The following is a 20,388-nucleotide window of genomic DNA, read 5'->3' as shown; positions in this document are numbered from 1 at the left end:
TGCAAGCCTCACCTCAGGCACTACAAGCCCCTATATCCAGCTGCAGCCTCCACACAGCTCTTTTAAAAGCCTCTGTTTGGGGGGGCCACTCCTCAGGCATATCCACTCCTCAGGCAAATATGATCTTCTGACACAGGACAGGTGGGCAATCCAGCTCAGAATCAAGGTCAGGCAATGCAAACATCAAACCTCAGCTGGAGGCAAAGGAAAGCTTTCAGTGAGGAGTTTGGGCGAGTCTTCCCAGGCCGTGAAAAGCACAACACAGATACCAACAGGCAGGAATTCAGTTGTATCTTCCTATCATTCTTCCATAACAAGATCTCCAGCATCACTTTAATCTTGAGGAACTTGACTCTGCTCTACACAGCAGCTAAAGTTTAGCTCGGGGCTACTCACTCCCAGAAGTGACTGTGGCTTCTGCCTCACACAGCCCTGTCTAAACCACTTCCAGCAGGTTAAGTTTGTGTGCTCATCTTCCAAAGAAATTCAATTCATCCCTAAATGGCAGCGCCTTTTCCACCCATCCAGTGTCTCAAAACCATCATGTGTCATCAACATTTTTAGTGTCGGAGTTTTCCTGGTCTGAGTTTTGCTTGCTCTTAGGAGAGGTGCCTTAAACCGAGCTCTCCACGTCTTTGCCACAGATGTTGCTTTTTCCAGAGTAGCTTGCCCCCAGTCTTTAATTTGGTAATGACCCAAACTCACTGCAGGACAGCAGGAGCCGCGCAGGGAGAGACTGCAGAGCGATTCTCTGTCTCTTCTCACAGCTCTGCCTCACCAGCATGGAAATGCCACTACTGCCCCACTCCCCGTGCAATTCTCAATGGTGCAGCTGATACAGACATTTAAAGGGATGAAAGGAAATGAAAGAGCTCCATCCCACTGGAAGCCACCAGGAGCCGGGTACCAAGCCTTTGTCTGTGCTTTTGGAAGACTTCCTCCAGGGCTTTAGTGCAGCACTGAACAACCCATGTGCAACCTATACACTGTTCTTCCCCACTTACTTCACAGCTTGAAGAAAGGCCATAAACCCAGGGACTTCAGCTCAGCCAGCTTTGCCTGACTTTCCAATTTTTGTTGCTGCTCTGTGTTACCACATCAGGACTTCTGCAAATTTTATTTTTATTTCTACTGTCAGCATCCCAGCACACAGATGGGAATGGAGTGCCACCCTACAGGACACCAGCATTGGTGCTGGCAGAGCTCCCACACAAACCCTCACATCTGTATCCCCTAGAAACAGGCGTTTTATAAACCATCTGTAAGACAAAAGGGATTCCTCATATCTGACACTGTTCTTGTAGGTACTGGTTACATTTTCTTTAATTTTTTCATATCTGTAGCATTTGGCCTTTTTTTTTGCATGGCCTGGGAACCTGCAAGAACATTTCGTACGACAGTGCAAAGTAGAAGGTGGGGACAGAAAGCTTGCTTCCTACCCTGAGACCTGCCCACGTGATTTTTGGGGAGTTTCTCTGCCCAAATTACTCAAAACTATGAATTGCTGTCTGACTTACCCAGGTTATCACAGCTTCTGAGACTGGGACTGTCACTCTATGAGACGCTGAAAATCTGCCTGTTTAATTACCTCAGTTTCCCTGTTGGTGAAGGGAGGATAAGATCTTCTTCCATGTCTCAACTCATTAATATTAGTAAATTGTTCTGAGATTATGGGAGAGCTGGAACTATTTATAGGAACGCAAAATGCCATTTCTACTAGGTGCAAGTTGCCACGCAATTAAAATACACCGAGCATCACAATATGTAGCAAATGGGACATCTTGTTTTACATCAGCCAAGAACTGCTAAGTGGCTCTTTGCTTCCTAGTTGCTTATTTTATACTTTTTGCCCTGAAAAACTCATTAAGGAAATGTACTGGGCCAGACTGTGATGTTTAGCAAGAGTCATAATCTCTCTCTCTAAGTTTCCAGCCCACAGGGAAAAGCATGTCCGTGTGGGCAAATCAAGCTCCTCTTTCCACAGCTCTACAAAATGCAGAGCTTTACAGTTTGCTGCCAAGAGAGAGGGATGTGAACCACAGTTACGGCCCTTCTGCACCTCTTAAAGCAGATTTCCATTCTGATGGTATACATAGAAATCTCTGCTCTCAGCCATTCCAGAGAAGGGGAACAGAAGATCCTTTAAATCTCGGCTTTTCTCAACTGCCTTCTATGGAGTGACCAGGGAGAACTTTTATTGGCTCATTCTCCTACAAATGAATTTATGTAGATTCCTTCCAAAGGGTTGCATAGTCGCTTTCCTCATTTCTGTCTGGGAGAGCTTTGTAAGAGGCCATTTGGACAAGACTGCCACAATAATTCATAACATTTGCAGACAATTTGTAAACCCTTACAACATCCCAAAATGATTAATTATTTTTTCTAAGACTATGAAACACTGCGTGAGTGTGTGTTTGTGGATATAGATGAAGACAGGCAGCTCCCCCAGGCCCAGGGGCATAAAGATCAGCACAGATTTCTTCTTCATCATGGAGGGGTTTTTGTGATACTTCAGTTGTTTTACCCCTCCATAGTTTAGCTTTTTAAGTAAACCCAAAGCAGAAGGTAGCAGTCTTATTTTTTCCAGGTCTCCTACAATAGACTGTGGAAAACCTAGATGTACCAAAGGTATACTCCTATGTAAATGACTTATTCTAATGATGATTGCTGGCCTTGGTTTCAGCCACCCAGGCGAAAAGCAGTTAAAGTCCCCCCCTCATCCTAGATTACAAGGCCTAAAGTTAATCACTGTTAAGTTTTCAATATGATTAGTTTCCTATCAACTTTCAAACCAAACAGCACTTTGCTGGTAGTTTCTGGATGAACATACATTAACCCAAGTGAGTTCAGAACAAGGAATCTACAAATCCTAGGAATTGGAACAATTTCCTAAAACCTATCTCAAAATATTCTCCATAAATATCCATCCAATACAAACTAATTGCAAAGGCAAAGCTCATGGGAGCAAAAAATCAGAACAATGCTGGAACAAATATTCAGGATTTGCTAAGGACTCTAGTCCAAGCCTGATTTTGTAGCAAGATACAAGAAATAAATCCACATAGGCCATCACTAGCTATACCAAGTCTGGAACCTTTCAGTATTGAGTGCCTATACCAAAATCTCTACCCTTTCCACATTTTTTTAAGACTATTACTCCAGGTGCTAAAAATTATTTGCTCCTTGCTGTTACACATAGAGTTGGGTGATAAAAGTTACTTACATTCAGTTTAACATTTAGAAGACCATACCAACATGTACTGTGGTGCATGAAGGAAAAGAACAGCAACCAAATAATTTTGATGCTTTTCATCACTACAGTGATTTTCTGGTAACAGTAAAAGTTGACTGGGCATTCCTTGGGAGTGACTGACTGTCAGGGGGACCAGTAGAGAAGAGTTTTATAACAAGTTTTAAATTCTTCTCTGGGTAAGAGATTTTCCTCTCCTTGCCAGCCCCATGATCATCCCTGTTGCTGTTATACTTGCATGCCCTTGCAATGGTACCTCCTTGGAAAGGTTCTGCTAGTCTGATTTGCCTGGCTAAGAAAACGTCAGCTGAAAGAATAAATCTGGGGAAGCTGCAAGTACAAGCACTCACACAGAAGACTTAAAAAAATTATCCTGTTCTGTGCTTGCAGAAACCGGTCTCCTCACAAGGTTGGGAGTCCAAATCCCACATGAAGGGAAGAAAAAGCCATGACAGACTAAAGAAATCCAAAGTAAACATGAATATTAGCTTCGTTGTATGGTCCTGTAAAACAAGCTGGGTGAAGTTACTCTTTGGATTAGTTTGGTTATCAACAACTTCTGCCACGCTGCCGTGACTCTTTTGACTTTAATTTCACCACTATGCACCAGCTTCTGTTGTCTCTCCAGCTTATTGTTAGCACCTGTTATTAGGCTGTTCTAGTAGAAATGATTAGCCTGTGTGTTTATAACCCATGCTTCTACAGTGAAAGAACCCGAGATACATAATACAGATAATAATAATTCTGGGCAGTCTAAATAACATTTGGGAGAGCTATTCAAAAATAATATCGCAAGCTTTCATGTCTTACAGGATGGAAATAAGGCTGATTTCCTTTAAAACACGTAATTTATCCTACCTTGCTGGCCTTCAGTATCTCAAACATCAGAGGCAATCCTTGAGTGATAAGCTCCTCAGTGTACTCTTCTTCCTGGATGGACTTGAACTCCTTGAGCAAGCACTGGATGAGGGGTCGTCGGTGCTGCTGGAAGGACGTGCGCAGAGACTCCAGCCACGTGTGCAGCGTCCAGGGAACCCCTGCAGACAGAGGACACAACTCATTCCCAGCTCCAGGCAAGGACATGCCCCTCTGCTTTTTTACCTTTACTTATGTTAAGATTTTAAGCAAGAGCTGCCAAATAATTCAAGAAATCAAATTCCTATTTATCCCTAATTGAGAAGGCTGATGGTTATCAGTACATCCCAGAGCTAATGCACAGAGGCTTTCCTCCAAATGCTAAGAGAAGACTGTGGTCTCTCTGCTCATCTTGCCTTCAGCTTCTCTGCTGAGACTGCCAATTTGTGGTAATTGCTGTGGGGTTCTGCGTTGCAAAAGCCTTTTGGAAACTAGATTTACACTAGCTCATTTGTTTAAATGTGGCCCTGGAGAGCCATTAAATGGTAAAAACCCCTGATTTTGGTCACTACCTACCTGGATTCAAATTGGTGGTCTTCAGATTAAAACTTACTTTAAGTGATACCCCATGTCCTCTCCTGATCATCAATATTTTCCCTAAAGAGCACTGGGCAAGCTAAGCAGATCAGCCCTTTCAAGCAGATTGTCGTGGCAGAACCACTCTCCAGGAAGTTAAAGGGAACTGCTCCCATGCCCTGAGTGAGAAAGCACATGGAGCTAATGTACCTCTGCAGGCATCAGGCTGGATGTGACCTACTTTCTGCTCTCACAGAATGGAGTGGAAGGAAATACAAGCCTGGTGTTTGGCAAGTGAAGGTTTTTCCTTCCCTGTCAGAAAATGTTCAATGTCTGGAGAGCACCCCTGCCACTCTCCTCTCGTTCATCCCCAGATCTTTGCCTGCATAGCCCACTGCACACCCTGACCCACGCCCCATGTCCCCAGGGCTGGAGCACTGCCCCAGGCAGAGGCACACCAGACACTCGGGTCTCTCTTTCTCTGTGAACAGACAAATGGGGATGGTAAATACACAGTCGAGATCGATTTCCCTCTGCACTACACAACCACCCTCCCCACAGGCAGAAGCAACTTCCCAGCAGGCTGGCACGATGTTCAAATCCCTCACTGGCAGAGCTCGCATACCAAGGAGTCAGTTCCCTGCTCCTGCCTTTGGAGTCTCAGAAAAATAAAGTTGTTTTAATGATGGACTGCTTTACAGTAGAGTGCAAAAGAGAAGCAGCTGGAGGTGGCCCATGACAGCTGAACACTGCCCCAGAGCCTTACCTACACTCTGCCATGCAGCAGTGCAGATAGCTCCTGGTGGAAACCACTATGTCCTGCAGAAAAAAGCCACTGGCCTTTGAACAGGGTCTGCTGTGGAGCTGGAACGGGCTGGGAACCTGTCAGATCTCCCATCACCTTCTATTCCAAAAGAGTTGAGGAAGATGTGACCATGGTTGGTTTAAGCAACAGCCCGTCAAGAGAGACCTGTTTCTTACAGTGGCCCTTCCCTGGATGAAGAAGAGGACGGAGCCCAGGACTGACCTATGCTGCGGATGTCGATGGTGACATCCACATAGCCGTGCTCGGCGCTGTGGTACATGGCCTCCTTCAGGGCCTTCAGCTTGGCCTTGCTGTTGCGGCTGGCGCAGAGCGGAGCCGCTGCCGAGTCGGGCAAGTCCGTCCCCTCAGCCAGGATCTCCTCCAGCGACAGGATATCGCTCTTCTCCTTCTCCGGCTGAGCAAGCAGCTTGCGGAAAACATTCCTGTCAATCACAGCATGACAGACCAAGGGAGAGAGGGCAGGAGAGGAGAGGAAAGGGAGAGAAGAGTCAGTGGCCAGGCTTTCACTGCACTAGGCATACTTGCTGTGATGTGGCAAGTTAGGACACCTGCCCAGGAAATTACTCCAGCTAATGGCAGAACCAGCTGAGAGCAGACCCAAGGCAAGCACAGCTCCTGCTAGCCCACCTGCACTGCCTGGGACACATCTGCAAGTCACTGCTGTCGTGACAGGAACTGCACAGATGTCACATGAGTGGCAGCATCTCGTGGGAACAAAGATTTGTGAGCTAAACATGACTCAAGACTTCTTCAGCAATCAGGGAAGGCCAAGGTGCCTCTGGACAAGCTCTTGGGACTCCCACCATGGCAGCCACCAGAGAAGGGAGCTGCCTGGAGCTACTGAAAGCACCACCACTCGATTCACACTCAAAGCAGTCCAGAAAAGCTAGAGCAGCTAGACATTCAACAAGGCCAGTCAGGGCAGGTTCAAGCACAGCTGGGACTACTCTACAAAGCCACTGATCCAGCTGGGCCACCAAACAACAAAGCCCAAACTCAGAGACTTTGTGCCCTCAGGTTCGCACCAGCATAACCTCATCAACCTCAATAGGACTTCCCTTGGTTTTGCAGCGGTGAGAAGAGAAACCAGACTGGCTCCCAGCCCACCCTCCTTGTATTCCAGTGTCCCCCCGCACCCGCTTAGACCACAGCATGGTGTGTCCCAAACAAATTTAGGGCAGAGAGGGAAGGAAGAAGGTGTGTGTCAGTGTTATACAGGCAGGAACACTAGAGTCAGAGTCTGTGACATGGACAGCCAGCAGCCAAGCCAAGGAGAGCCCCAGGTTCTCCTCAGGCCTGTGGCTCCCATTCACACTGGGTGAATGTGAGACTTCAATGCCCAAAGTGTCCTGTCTGTCTCAGTGATCCCTCGTGGGCTCCAGATGGGCAGAGCTGTTGAACCCGCCCTGACGTGCCGTGAGCGTGGTGTTAGACTGGCAGCTCATCTCTAAGCAAACACACGGTAGGTACTGTCTCTAACCTGTATCTATGTTCCTCTGGATGGCTACAATCAGAAAAGTAGGAACGTGAAGACCATGATACTAATTCATTATACTGCAGTCAACTCCTGAGCGTTGCAAGGTCATGCATGCCAGGTGCTCATCTCAGTAGTTCTTTTTTTTTTTTTAAATGTGCAGCATACAAACAATATTAAGACACACAGGACTTTACAGTAAACATAGATGCAGAAACTCTATTCAACAAAAATTAAGGCTGCAGCAATGCAAACACAATTCACTCAAACCTGAGAAATATGTCAAGAAATTCAGGAGTGTCTTTGACATTCCTTTCTGCTGTCACATCAGCTGCCATTCAACAACCACTGCATTGAACACACCACAAGGAGCCCCCTTCCTTTATTTTTTTTTTTTTTTTTTTTTTTCATCAGAAATCAAAAAGCAGCTTGTACCACCAACTGGTTTAATTCACATGCTAGCAGAAAGCCTTACATCTCTGCTCAGTTGGTGGCACGTTCAATTGTTCATGCAGAAATTTCACCCATCTGCTCAAACTGGATGCCCAGGCAAAAAAGCAGCACTTGAAGGATGCCACTAGACTTGTTCCCACTCTACCTGTGTCCATGTGCAGCAGCCTGACTGAAAGAGTTCATGTCACCTTGTGGAGTCATGGAAATGCCGTTCCTGTACATTGTTCCTATCATGGGGTCAGCTCCTCGCTCCAACAGCAAACTGACCAGTTCAAAATTTCCTGTAAGGCAAGACACACATTTTTACTCCTTTTCAAATCCAGTATTTGCTCACCTGAACCACAGATCCCAGCTGAGGAATTGTTACAGCGGGAGGAGAAAGAAAGTCCTTACCAGCAGCTGCTGCCAGCTGTAAAGGAGTTTCAGAGTAATTCTCCTCTCCATGCTCTAAGGAACCTTCTACTTTTGCTCCAGCATCCAGCAATAGCTAGAAAGAAAATTCACCATTTAGAGCAACTGGGGGTATCACAGTCTTCAGGGTTCATGAACAGTGACAAATGAGAATCTAATGCTTTTTGTTATCTGCAAACCAGATACAATGGAGACACGTGACATGCAAATTCTGCCCATTATTTCACAGAGGCAAATTCATTCCTTTTTTTGCTCATTTTATGCTGACAAACACCAGAAGCACCAGTGTCCAACTTCAGAGCCAAAAAAGTGTAACCCAGCGTTTTTTGAATGGGAAATGGGGTAAGGTCAGTGTTAGGAAGTAATGCACTGGAGATGGAAGAAAATTAGCCCAACAAGCATCCTTCCTTCATGGTCTTCTAGAAGCCCAGCACCATCCAAAAATGGATCAGATTTCAATTGTCTCCATTTTTTACATGAAGACATGGCCAAAAGAAAGGCAATTCTTAAGAACCAACTGCAGCAATGAGTCAAAAAGCTGTGGTCTCCATCGGGGACACTTCCACATTAGTAGCAACAATGCTGAAAACAAAAATGGCCAAGGAGAGCAGGATGGAGCCTGTGTTCCAGCCCCCTCTTGGCCATTTCTGTCTTAAGGCCTTCAAAGTTTTGGTGCTTGAGTGTGTCACAGACACAACAGTTTTGAAGAATAAACCTTCTCAACTTTTGAGATGCCAAAGCACAGAACCAGCACATCCCATGTGACACCTGGATGGGGTAAGGAGAGTGAGGGATTCTCTCCCTCTGGAGCAGCACGAGGGCTGTTGTCCATCTCTCTCCCACCAAGGCAGTGGCTTTGTGTTTGCTAGAATATTATAGTGTAAGAAAGTGCAATGAATGAATAAACAAACATATAAAACAAGTGGTCAGGAAGGAGCACAAGGAGTTGTCAGACTTTCTTTGGTGCAACTTTGCTTTAAAACTGTCCTGTTTAAGCCTCATATTGGTTAAGGTTTGAACACCATATTCACTTTGTAAGTCTATCATATATCAGTACACTCTTGAAGAAGCAGAAGTAACCAATATGAGTATGACAAGAGGATGCTGGTTTGAGATGGATGTAATTAGAACAGAAGAGGAGGAAAAAAAAAAGGATGAGATGCAGGTAGGGAAATACAATAATACCTGAACTACAGGAATATGTCCATGCAACACAGCAAATGTCAGAGCTGTCCAATGGCGGGTCTCAGGGTGGACGGATGGGTATTTATGAGCAGTACTGACAACCTATAAACAAATTAAAGTTATTTTTTTAAAGAGCTATATGTAACAAAATTCAGCTTGCCTGAAAGCCAGGCATATGAGGGAGTAAGTGAAATAGAAAACCAGGGAAAGGTGCTTTATAAAATGATTGGCTTCATTTTTTTCCTGCAAAATTTTCCTCAATATTAAAACTGTTCATGCTGATTTAACAGCTTGAATTGAGTTCTTACCAAATGAAGTCTTTTACCAACTACTGTAGCTCCATCTAAACCACTGGCCACCAGATTCTTTTGCACAATGGCAAAACATCCACAGCTGGTTACAACAGCACACACTGGGGAAGTAAGGATGGATCAGGACACTTACAGCTAAGGACCACTCCCACTGACTTCACCAGACCATGTACCAACAGCTCCGGGTCTTGGGATTGCTCCAGGCCCAGCCAAATTTCTTTGCACTTAAATCAGTATGACTTTTGTCACCGCTGTCATGGAAAGACACATCACAAGCCCTACCCTGGAGTTTGCAGGCATTCTTCCAGGCTCCTCCTCTCTCACCAGAGGGGGAAAAAAAAAAAATGTCTGAGAAGTGATGGGGCAGAGTGTCACTTCAGAAATGTTTCAAGAAAACTCCTTTTTACTGCCTTGTCATGTCTGAGTTAAGCTAGAAATGATGGGTGGTGACAGTTAAAAGAGATGCAAACTATATCCTTAGAAAACAAAATGCTGTTCTTCAGATTGCTCCTTCCATTTTCTATGCCTTAGTGCCTGGTGCCACTAATGTAGACATTGGGGAAGATGAATAACCATTCCTTGCTTCAGTTTCCCTGTCTTAAAGATGGGGGTATTCATACTGATGAGGTTCACAGAGCTGGTAAAATCTAAAGAACATTTGCAATCCGAGACTGCACACTCAGAGTGGGACACCAAAACTCAAATCTCGTTATTGATCTTCAGAGGAAGACTAAAATCAGAGTAAAAGATGCACCATCTCTTTGTCTCACCAGCCAGCTCTGCCTTCACTCCCTTGTGTGAAGTACTTCTATCCATACAGAGGAGCAGGGTCAGTCATTAAATATTTGGTTCCATCAGCAGCTCACATTTCCAAGCGCCACATGCAGCGTTTTGCTAGAAGCAGGCCCGCAGTCCCAAGGACAGGAATGAGGGCAAAATCTGAAGAGCCCATGCAGATCCCATAGCTTGCCAGATCTGCACCAGCACCTGGCTGTTACCACCCAGATTTGCCAAAGGGAGAGCTCAAAGGGCACCACAGGGAGTGTGCTGGCCTGTGAACAAGGACACAGGGCTCTTTAGGGGCTGAGTTTGGTCAGAAGGAAGAGGACTGAGCAGCTCAAGCCTTGGGGTTTGGGATGTGGAGCAAGAGCAGCAGAGGGTAAGGATGGGCAGGACCACGTCTCAGTGAATGCATCAAGCTCCTTCTCAAGCATGGCTCCCACCACTGTTTGGGGCAGTCCATGGAAAGTGGCAAAGAAAATGAAGTCATTTAAACTCCTTTGCTCCTTTTTGGTTTTTTTTAAGTCAGAGTTCTCTCCAACACGGTGCTTGCAAAAGACCTGTGGCTGGACAGGCTCTTAAGGATGAGACTGGCTGAGCAGCTACAGGTCCCACTGAGTACAGAGCAAACTGCAGCTTCTCAACACATCTGGAAAGGAGTCCATTTTCACTAAGGATGGGCAATCAAAAAGGAAGGTGCCCAGCATTTGAAGCTACTTTTGGAAACATATTTGCAAAGTGAAAGGGAGAAAATTATGCAGGCACCTGACAGAGTATTTATTTTTGTTCATGGCTGATTTGCCTTTTTTTTTTTTGCCATAATTGCCCAATTTGCACAGTTGGTTGTGGTGTGCACAAATCATCATATAATTGCACACCATAATTATTCACAGTTCTTGTCCAAAAGTGTTTTCATTGGATTTTAGAGCAAACACTCTACAGCAATGAATTGGGGAGGTTCACATTCCTCACTGGAGCTGTTCTCTCAGATGTCAGCAGTTTCAGGAAGACAAAACTGTTTAAATTTGCATTTGATTCAAGCCTGGAAGATTACTGGAGCAATTGGGAGGACTGCTCCTAATGAAAACTCGTCCTAGGAACCAAATAATGCCACTTCACATCTGAGCCACAAGGCAGGGATCAGCCTCCCTGCCCATCCAGTCTTTGGTCTGACTAGGAATTCCAGTGTTCAGTTACTGCTAGCATTGGGGGTGGTGTGCTTGACTGTGGGGAACTGAAATCACCAGCTGATTTCACGACATAGTAGTAACACTATCAGTCTCCAACGGGTGACATCCATTTCTACTTTTTAAATTAGACTTTTTAAAAGTGCAAAACGTCTGTCTGAAGCAGTGACTCCAATTTATCAGCTCGCTCAAGTCCAAACAGAACAGATGGAACACAGATAAGTGAAGCAGACAGCTTAATTTACTCATGACCTCAACAAATTGAAACTGGAACCATTAACAAATAACTCTTCCGGGGTTTTCAAACGGCTCTTTAAAAAAGTACATACCTGCATTGCACTGAGTTGGACCACAATCTGTTTGGTGGACAGATTGTCCGAGTTTGTGATGTGCATTCATCAATGAGACATTTATATTCTGGAAGTTTCAAGCTCCTCATCCAACAGTTTTTAGCCCAAGGCACTTGGTAAAACAAAACAATGGAACCTATATGCCACTTGTGTGCTGGGGATGCTTACTTGGAACATCCACATGCATAGAAATGCTGAGCTTTGGCAGGTTACCAGATGGGTGTTTCTTTTACTTTCTTCATTTAAAGTCAGTGAGTCCTTCTAGTATCATTAGAGCTGTGCTCAGGGCTGGTGCTAATGCCTGTATTCATTTGCAGTGTGCAAACAACTAAATCACTGTCACCTGTGGGTTAAGTCCGATGACTCCAACCCTTCTGTGCAGTGAATCCCAGTGTTAACCTAATACCCTTTGATTTCACTGTTCATTTCAAGTGGTCCCATCCAGGATAAGACAGATATGCTTTCTTTTTAATTCTTGTGATTTTCACTCTGCTACAGTTTCAGGGGGTAGTTTAAGACGTAAACAAACAACAGAAAAAAGATACAACCAACAAAAAGTCCTCACCTCAGCATTCAGATCTGCTCCAGCATCTAGAAGCATCTGCACCATAGCCTCATCACCCCTGACACAAGCATACATCAGTGGAGTCATGCCCTAGTCATTTTTTGGAGTTAAAAAACAAAGGAATTGACAAATTTAACACAGAACTCTCTTTGATTTTTAAAAACAATTATTTAAGTATAAATCATCAAGACTAACAGCATGTATTTAACGAAAGCCATTACCTCTGTTACAAACATGCCCCTCAGAGTAGCAAAAGTCAACCATTTTTGTAAAAATCTCCATTTTTGTTGTCACTTGTGCTTACTGCTTGTATTTTTCAGGTTGTTTTCAGCATGGTGAGTGAAACTAGGCTTGCCAGCCTCACCTCCATCGTATACTAAACTGAGCACCTTTGTCTTTGGGGCCCCAGCAGAGACATGTTTTCACCAAAGCAACCATTATTTCCACTAGTATTTTAAAAAGATAAGAATTTTATTCTGTTTTCTATAATCAGAGTGTCTTAAAATCTAAGTTTTCAATTAACTGAAAGAGCCTTTAAAACATCTCAAGCTCCTTTTAAGACCAGTCAGATTTCAGCACAGCTTTTTCAAGGATACTGTAAGGGGCTGGAAATGTCAAGGCTTTGTATAGCACTCCCTAGCAAACACGGACCTAATTTTAAATGAAATGACAGAAAGCTTTGTTGCAAGTTGCTGGTTCTAGGAAAGTGTGGCCCTGCTTGGAGAAAAAGTAGATTAAGTGACCCTTCCCTATAGAATTACCACAATGCAATTTGTATTAATCTGAAATACCTGCTAGGCCTGATCACCATTTCCCTTGAGGGAAGTACTGCTGTGGCTGTGGTAATGAGTCCAGATGAAACCATGAACAAAATTATTAAATCTACTGTAAATTCTAACAGCAAAAGCTACTTATTAAATACAGTAGGGGGTGTTGACCAACAGCCACCAGTTGCTCTGCAGCAGATCTGAAGCATGCAGCTACCTCTGATGCATGCTTACAGCCTACCTCGAGGTCCCCCAGTAAATCTGCTGTCAGACCACAGTCCATTTGCTGTTTAAACTGAGTGCTGCTACGAAGGGAAGTTATTTTCACAGAAACTGGAGGTACCTGTCCTGGCTAGACATGGAGCTGTGACACTGCTCTTCCTAGCAAGAGCCCAGCACCACTGTTTTTGCTGAACTACCCCAGTTTTCCTGGTTTTATGCAGGGCTCAAGGTAGGGGGTGATTATCTATGGAAGAGCAGCTCCCGTAGAGACAATATAAATTAAGGTTTGTCCCTGCAAGGTCCTTAGATCCTCCCTGAAACACACTGAGCATTTCACAGGACCAATCTGCAGCGTACTTGTGGAATAGGCACTTGGGGCCTCATGCCATTACTAAGACAAAACAAGTTCACCCTACACAAGGAGAGTTCTTGGGTGACTTGAAGCTATTTGCAAAGAGAATTTTAAAGGACTTCAGCCACAGCCAGTGGCAAAACATTTCCTTTGGCAGTCAACAAACACTATGGGAACAAACAGGACCATGTGAATTACAAAAAAATTGTGCTTGGGCCTTGGAACATGAGGACGGGGCAGCAGCCTAAAATTAAATACATGTTCCTTCAACTGATTTTCCAGTTTCTGTAAGTGGCATCATTGGATGATTAAGTCAACTGTTCATTTAGCACAAGGGGTCTAATCAGATCTGTAGAACAGAAAACCTGGTGCGGGGCTCCTGCTGCAAGACACAGCACGTGGGCAGCCACAGTGAGGAATCCTGCAGCAACATCCGGAGCAAAGGCTCTGCCTGGGAACCACACAAGATGTTCTGACCCTGCTGCAGCTGAAGGAGGATTTAACACTGACTAAAAGGGGCCCAGAACGTCATGCTGCAGTGTCAGGGTTTTAAAGAGTTAATGAGGATTTTAACCTCCCCTTCTCTTGCACTGCTGCCCCTGTTGCTTTTGCCTCTGCCTGTCCCCCCAGGCTTGCCCCGCAGCTCAGCCTTGTGCTGCAGCACCACTCACCCCTCTCTCTGCACGTGGGAGGAATGGATTTTTAATGATCCCGTCATTAGTGTTCGAAGCACACACAGGACACAGTAACAGTGTGTACAATCAACACAAAGGGCATTTGGTTTTTGGCAAAACACAAAATTACGGTCTTTCTTTCAGCCTTGTATGACTTAGGGCTCTGTCCTGCAAGATGTGGGATCCTGCAAGACGTGGGACATTTGATCCAGCGAAGCACTTAAGCACAGGCCTAACTTTCACTCAAATAGGATGTAAAAGCATGTGTTCAGAGTTAAGCATATGATTAGGTACTTCGATGAATCAAGCCAGAGTGTTTCCAGTTTTCAGCCTGGAGGACAGAGGAAATACGCTGTGAAAAGTTTCCAGGTTCAGACTAACTTAAAATAACAATAATTTTAAAAAGTATAATGCACGAACCTTGGAATGAGCAGTCTGATACTATTTTTTCTGCAGGAAGTATTGGCCTCTTCTAAAGCTTTTCTCAGATGAATCCACAATATTGACTCGGACTGAAGCTACTGAACAGCAACGTAACTCACATTCCTGGAACAGCTTTCATCTCAGAAGACCTAAACCCATGAACAGTCCAGCTCCTATCCCACATGACCACCTCAGAGGTGGCAGCCACCTGGCTCCTGTCAAAAGTGATGCCACAGCTCTGGGAATATGCAGTGACAAACTTTCATCAGGGGCACCAGAAAAGTCAGGGGACTCTATTGCAAAAGGAAAGGTTAGTATCCATAGCCATCATTTTCCTCTGGGAAGAGGGAACCACCTTGGTGAGCATCACAGTCCAGCAGACAGCTGCCAGTAGGTAGCTGCAGAGGGCAGCTTTATCCCCAGGCACAACCACCAGAGGAGGGGTAACTGCAGAGATAGTTTCACATCTGCAAGGCCAGTTCAAACTGGACCGAAATCAATTAAAGAGAGCCAGCAATTACCCATTTACTGATGGGCTGGGCAGTGCACATGAAGTGGTGACAGATCCCAGAGCTGTATGCAGTGGAAGGCTGCTCACCTCACAAAGCCCTGTCTCACACCACTGTGCATGGCACTGAAGCAGTTTTAAGTATTCAGCTCAACACTAAGCTCTCTTGGGATCTTCCTCTGCCTTCACTCGACTCAGTTCACTGTGAAGAAGATTTCAGGGCCTGCAGTCACCCTCCTACTGAGTGACCTCAGTACTGACAAATCAATACAACTCAAAATGACCTCACTTAACACAGACATTCACCTGGCAGTACTTTAACACAATGCAAAGTAACGCAGGGAAAGCATTACAGTCCTGTCTAGGTAAGCTGAAAGCTGGGGCTCATTTCCTGTGACAAGCAGACAAAACTCTCCCGTTTCACAGCTGCTTCTTTCAGTGTCTGTCCCGTTACCTGCTCGCTCATGCTGTTGATCCCATCCGGCCCCAGCAAGGATATGGCTTGCTTAACCAGATCCGTTCGGCCGCAGTTGAGCATCCGAAAACCCAGGTCTTGCTTGAACTTGGCCTCGGTGGCAACCGCATCCAGCTTCCGAGAGGCACAGAAACAGTCGTCGATCCTGCAGGGGTGAGAAATGAACTCCCTCAGAGGACAACCAGAGGACAGACCTCCTGAGGAAATAATACTGTGCCCTGTTTTTGAAGGATTTAGGTCATGCACGCATCCATTCTCCTTTGACCTGCATGTGCAAAGGAAATGCTGAATGGGAAATGATAATGCAAGCTAATGGAGATTGCCCTTGGTCTATCTTTTATGGGACAACTTATACATTTCAGTAAAAACTGGGGGAAAAAAGCACAGCTTTCACTTGATTTTGTTTCCCTGTTTAAGCAATGCACAGTACATTCTCACCATGAGTTTTCTCTCTGCATGGCAAGGTTATCCAGTTCCTCTGATCCCTGAAAACTTTCAGTGACTTCAGTAAGCTTTGAAGTTAAATCAAATGGATGTATGATCATTGATAATACACCAAAGAGAAAATAATGTCACTCCTAACACCTTCAAGGATCTTACCAGCATAGCCCCAGTAACAGGGAAGACTTTTTGGAGCAGAAAGTGCAAGTCACAGAATCCCAGGCTGGCTGAGGTTGAGAGGAACCTCTGGAGGTCACCTGGTCCAAGCAGGGACACACGTACGTAAGACCACCATGCAACAGGGGAGAAGGCAATCTTGCTAGGTAGTCATGGCAAAACACCACAAATCCTTGCTGGCTGTGTTTAACAGACGAGATGTCATTCTTTTAAGGTCTTATTCAAAAGATCTCCAAACTGTAAACTGATATCCATTTCAAATGAAAGAAACGCTAGGAGTTACTTAGCCAAGATGTGAATTTACAGCTCCAGAGAAAGCCAGGCAATTCAAATCTAATGTTTATCCAACTTGGTTTCATCTTTTTAAAAGACAGATTTGCTTTTCTTTCATGCTGAGGAGCGTCTGGGGCAGAGGGTGGAGTCCAAATCCACAGTGCTTTTGGTGTGAACTCAGATAAAGGACTGTTCGGAAAAACACCACTTTAAATCTGCAAAAATGCTAGGTCAGAAAACAAGGGGCTACTTATGAAGAAAAAACAAAACAGAGAACAAAAGTGAAAAAGTCAAGCATACATCAAATGTTTCCTACTTCATATGTAAAAAACCGCAGTAAATCAAAAGAAAAATATAAACAGCACATCACTATCATTTAAATTTCTTCTTCAAAGTGCTTTATCAGACCTTTATAAAATATATAACACTGCTTAATATTTAACAGCACTATACAACAAATATGCTGTTTATATAGAAGCAGTGGTATGTAGCAATAGCTGCTGCTCTTCCTCTTTCAACAGAGGAAGGAAAGTGAAATGCAAAATACAAAGTGTTTTGATCAAAGCTTCTACAGGTTTGAAACTGGCATCTGATCTCAGACTTTCTCTCTCAACCAGTCTGGAGAACAACAGATGTTTTGTTGATGTTCATTCTACTGCTCAGTTTGGGTTTTGACTGACAAAAAAGTTCACATTCTAAGAATGCAAAAAAAGGTATGCTTGGAGTATCACCACTCAGGGGAACAAGGATGACGTTCCATCACCACAGGATGCTGCAAGATTAATGCACAACACTCAGTCACAATAAACACACTGCAACAGCAACAACAGATTCTGCACCAGCAATGTGCCCATAGCAGAGAGGGAGAAAGCAACACACAGCAAGGCTGGGGTTTCTGCAGTAGTTTCTGACTGAGTTTAAGGAAACACACAGGGCTGAGCTCACTGACACTGAGATCCATGGGAGAAATCCAGGCTAAACACATTCACACCACATGGCATATTTCTGACACAAGAGCTACAGCAACATTTGGTGCTTGTTACCCCCATAGCATGAGGTGCTGGAGATCATCTGTGCCCTCCTTTAAGGTATGGCAAAGATAAAACAGGCTCAGAAGTTAAGTGGTGAGGGTTTTGGTGCATGGAAGAGAGACTGGACCTCCCAGCTGCAGATGGCATTCCCAGATGATTTTGGGCTGAAAACAAGGTGGTTCCACAGCAAAGTGCAGCTATGGAAAGATCTAGACATCCTCTGCAGAGGTGTCTGTTGCTATGAATCACTGCCTGTGTTAAGTCACTGCTTCATCACTTGTACTGAGGTATGTAACATACACTGAATAAAATGGGTCAAACTCAGACAGAGCTCCACTGACGTCAGCCCAGCTCAGTGCATGCAAAAATATAGTTGATCATCTCCTCTTGAAAAAAAAGCCAGACTTTGACCTGGGTTGCACACCCACAGAAGGGAGGAAAGAGGAACAAGGATCTATCTCACCTATCCTGTATGGGGTCCCCAGATCTCTACTCTGACATGGGTTCAAAAATCATCAAGAACTCCTCCATGAACTGGCTCTGGTCTCCTGAAAGCATGTCAGTTCACCTGCTAACTACAGTCAAGGAAGGACAGCCATAAATTCCTGTTGATATTTAGTATCAGCAAATCAGTACTCCTCAATTGGCTGGGGATAAGTGTCTTGGTCCAAGGGCTCCAGGATGCTACAGCTGTAAAAACAGTGTAACAATAACATGGATGCAGAGGAGTGCCTGGGCTGCACAACGGGTAGGACAAAGTTTGATCTAGAGCACAACAAGAAACACAAAACAAGAAACCACAACTTAGTACCACTACCAGTGGCCCACTGCCTTTTTATACCCCAGAAAGGACCATTGTGAGTTACAGCCCCAATCTATGGGACATAGCAAAGGAAACTGTACAGCAAAATTTGATACAGACCACTGCCTATGCCACCATTGTCATATGTTGACTAATAAAGGGGACAGTGATCAAACTGGTGAGTTTATTAGAACAAGAGCATGACACAAGGAAAGAGAGCACAGCATGAGGAGAGAAAGCAATATCTCGAAAAGCCAGAGAGATAAATGAGTTAAGGAAAAAGAGATTTAACATGTACTGATAAAAAGCAGTGAAGAGACATCAAAAAATGATCAGGAACTGCAAGTACAAATAGAAGAGCACAGCATCACTTTTAGCACTGGAGAAAGCCAGCTGGGAAGACGGCACAGCAGACAGACCGAGCTGTTGGATTTCAAAATGAAAAACAGGAAAATTTTAAAAAACCCAGACCCATCAAAAATCAAACCTAAGCAAACACAGCACTGTGTTTTCTCCCAAGTCCTCCTTCTTACCATTCACTGCATAATACTGATTCCAAAAAGAAGCAGAGGGTGTCTGCTCCATATTACACTGTGTAAGGGACACTGCTCCATTGTGTCCACCATCCAGAACGACAACCATTAAAGAATACAAGGATAAAAAAAAGAGGAAGGGAATAGACTCCCAGGCTTGACTTGCGCAAGACTCTTTAACTTTGGGCTAAAACAAACACACTGACAAGCTCTGAAGGGTGGGAAAGGGATGGGAAAAAGCTTGAAACATAAGGCTGACAGGGAACGGTAAAGCCAGCTAAATATATAGGGTCACTTTTTAGAGATGCGAAACTGTGCCTGCTAAGCAAGGGAAGAGAGCATACATGAAAACAGAGCTGGAAACCTCCCCAGCTCCACTGTCAGTTCGAGGCCCTTTTGCCAAAAAGTCTTTGTGATCTTTCCAAGTGCACAGGAGGCTGACACCAGCCCAACAGCAGGATGTCCCCTCCAAGGCCACCCTGGTTTGTTGCCAGAGTCTGCCAGCCACCAGCATCACATAGGTCATCTTTTCCCCAAGACCTCATCCTGCAGGAAAAGGTGCATTTTTATCAAAGGGGCTGGGAAGGCTGATGGGAGGAACAGAAGATGATGGGAGGGGCCAATGTTCTTCTCCTCCTCTTCTACCTAGGGACAATCTCAGGATGGCAGGACATCATCACACCAGATGCTGGCTGGGTCAGGCAAACTTTGAGGTCTCCCAGAGGTGATACAGTGACAAAGGGAGGACTGACCAACATCCTCTGAGACTGATAACCTCTCTAATGACAGAGTCCATTCTGAACTTCCCTATCTAGCAACCTGCGAGGCTGGGCTGGCTGTTTGGCACCACCACCACCACTGCACAATACTCCCACTCCCAGAATTGAGAAATAATGTGCTTGAATTAATAATATACACTGATCATAGTCCTTGTGCTCAACAGCAAATTCACCCCTCTAATATAAGGGTTCAATCACACAGCCTGTCAACTCTCTCCCTCCCTAGTGTGAATCAAGAGAACAGCTGCCTTTATAAATAAAAGGAAAATCAGGAACAAGTGAAATAATCTCAATCTTACATTTGCAGTTAAACTGGGACCACATTTTTTAACTTACAATGCAATACAATTTTCTCCAAGTCCTCTTTTAATTCCTGACAGATACTGCCTCTTCAGCTGTTATCTTCAAGATCATTACAGTGTTGTCACTGCACATAATTAAATGGACTGTGGCTTTATATGGGGAATGCCATGGTAACATTAATTATTTGCAAATGGTCACTGTCAAACACTGCATGGTGACCATGACACTCCATCATACTCTGAACCTCTGAAAGGAGTCAAAGATAATCTCAAAGATAACCTTCTTCATTTGTAATGGGTCCTAGCAGTACAGCAAATTGTTTTTCTTTTCCCAAACTCACATTATAAAAACATAATGCAGCACTTCTACAGCAGCAGTTTAAACACGAGGGATGGGTTTTTTTCA

At 44.5% G+C, this 20,388-nt stretch overlaps 1 protein-coding gene across 1 annotated transcript in view; it reads right to left on the bottom strand.

Moving 5' to 3' along the window:
* ABTB3 (ankyrin repeat and BTB domain containing 3) overlaps positions 1-20,388 on the bottom strand; it is a gene marked incomplete at both ends in the record, with an annotated part of 166,557 nt that overhangs the window by 18,375 nt on the left and 127,794 nt on the right. Inside the window, 7 exons of the mRNA XM_082280575.1 lie at positions 4,109-4,287; positions 5,709-5,929; positions 7,580-7,715; positions 7,828-7,921; positions 9,031-9,132; positions 12,224-12,313; positions 15,624-15,789. Of these exons, the coding sequence (XP_082136701.1) occupies positions 4,109-4,287; positions 5,709-5,929; positions 7,580-7,715; positions 7,828-7,921; positions 9,031-9,132; positions 12,224-12,313; positions 15,624-15,789 (988 nt within the window). The remainder of the gene's footprint in view (positions 1-4,108; positions 4,288-5,708; positions 5,930-7,579; positions 7,716-7,827; positions 7,922-9,030; positions 9,133-12,223; positions 12,314-15,623; positions 15,790-20,388) is intronic.

Source organism: Coloeus monedula (genome assembly GCF_965178545.1).
Source record: "Coloeus monedula genome assembly, chromosome: 4".
In the NCBI taxonomy this organism is placed as follows: Eukaryota; Metazoa; Chordata; class Aves; order Passeriformes; family Corvidae; genus Coloeus; species Coloeus monedula.
This window is presented reverse-complemented; position numbering and strand designations above follow the sequence as displayed.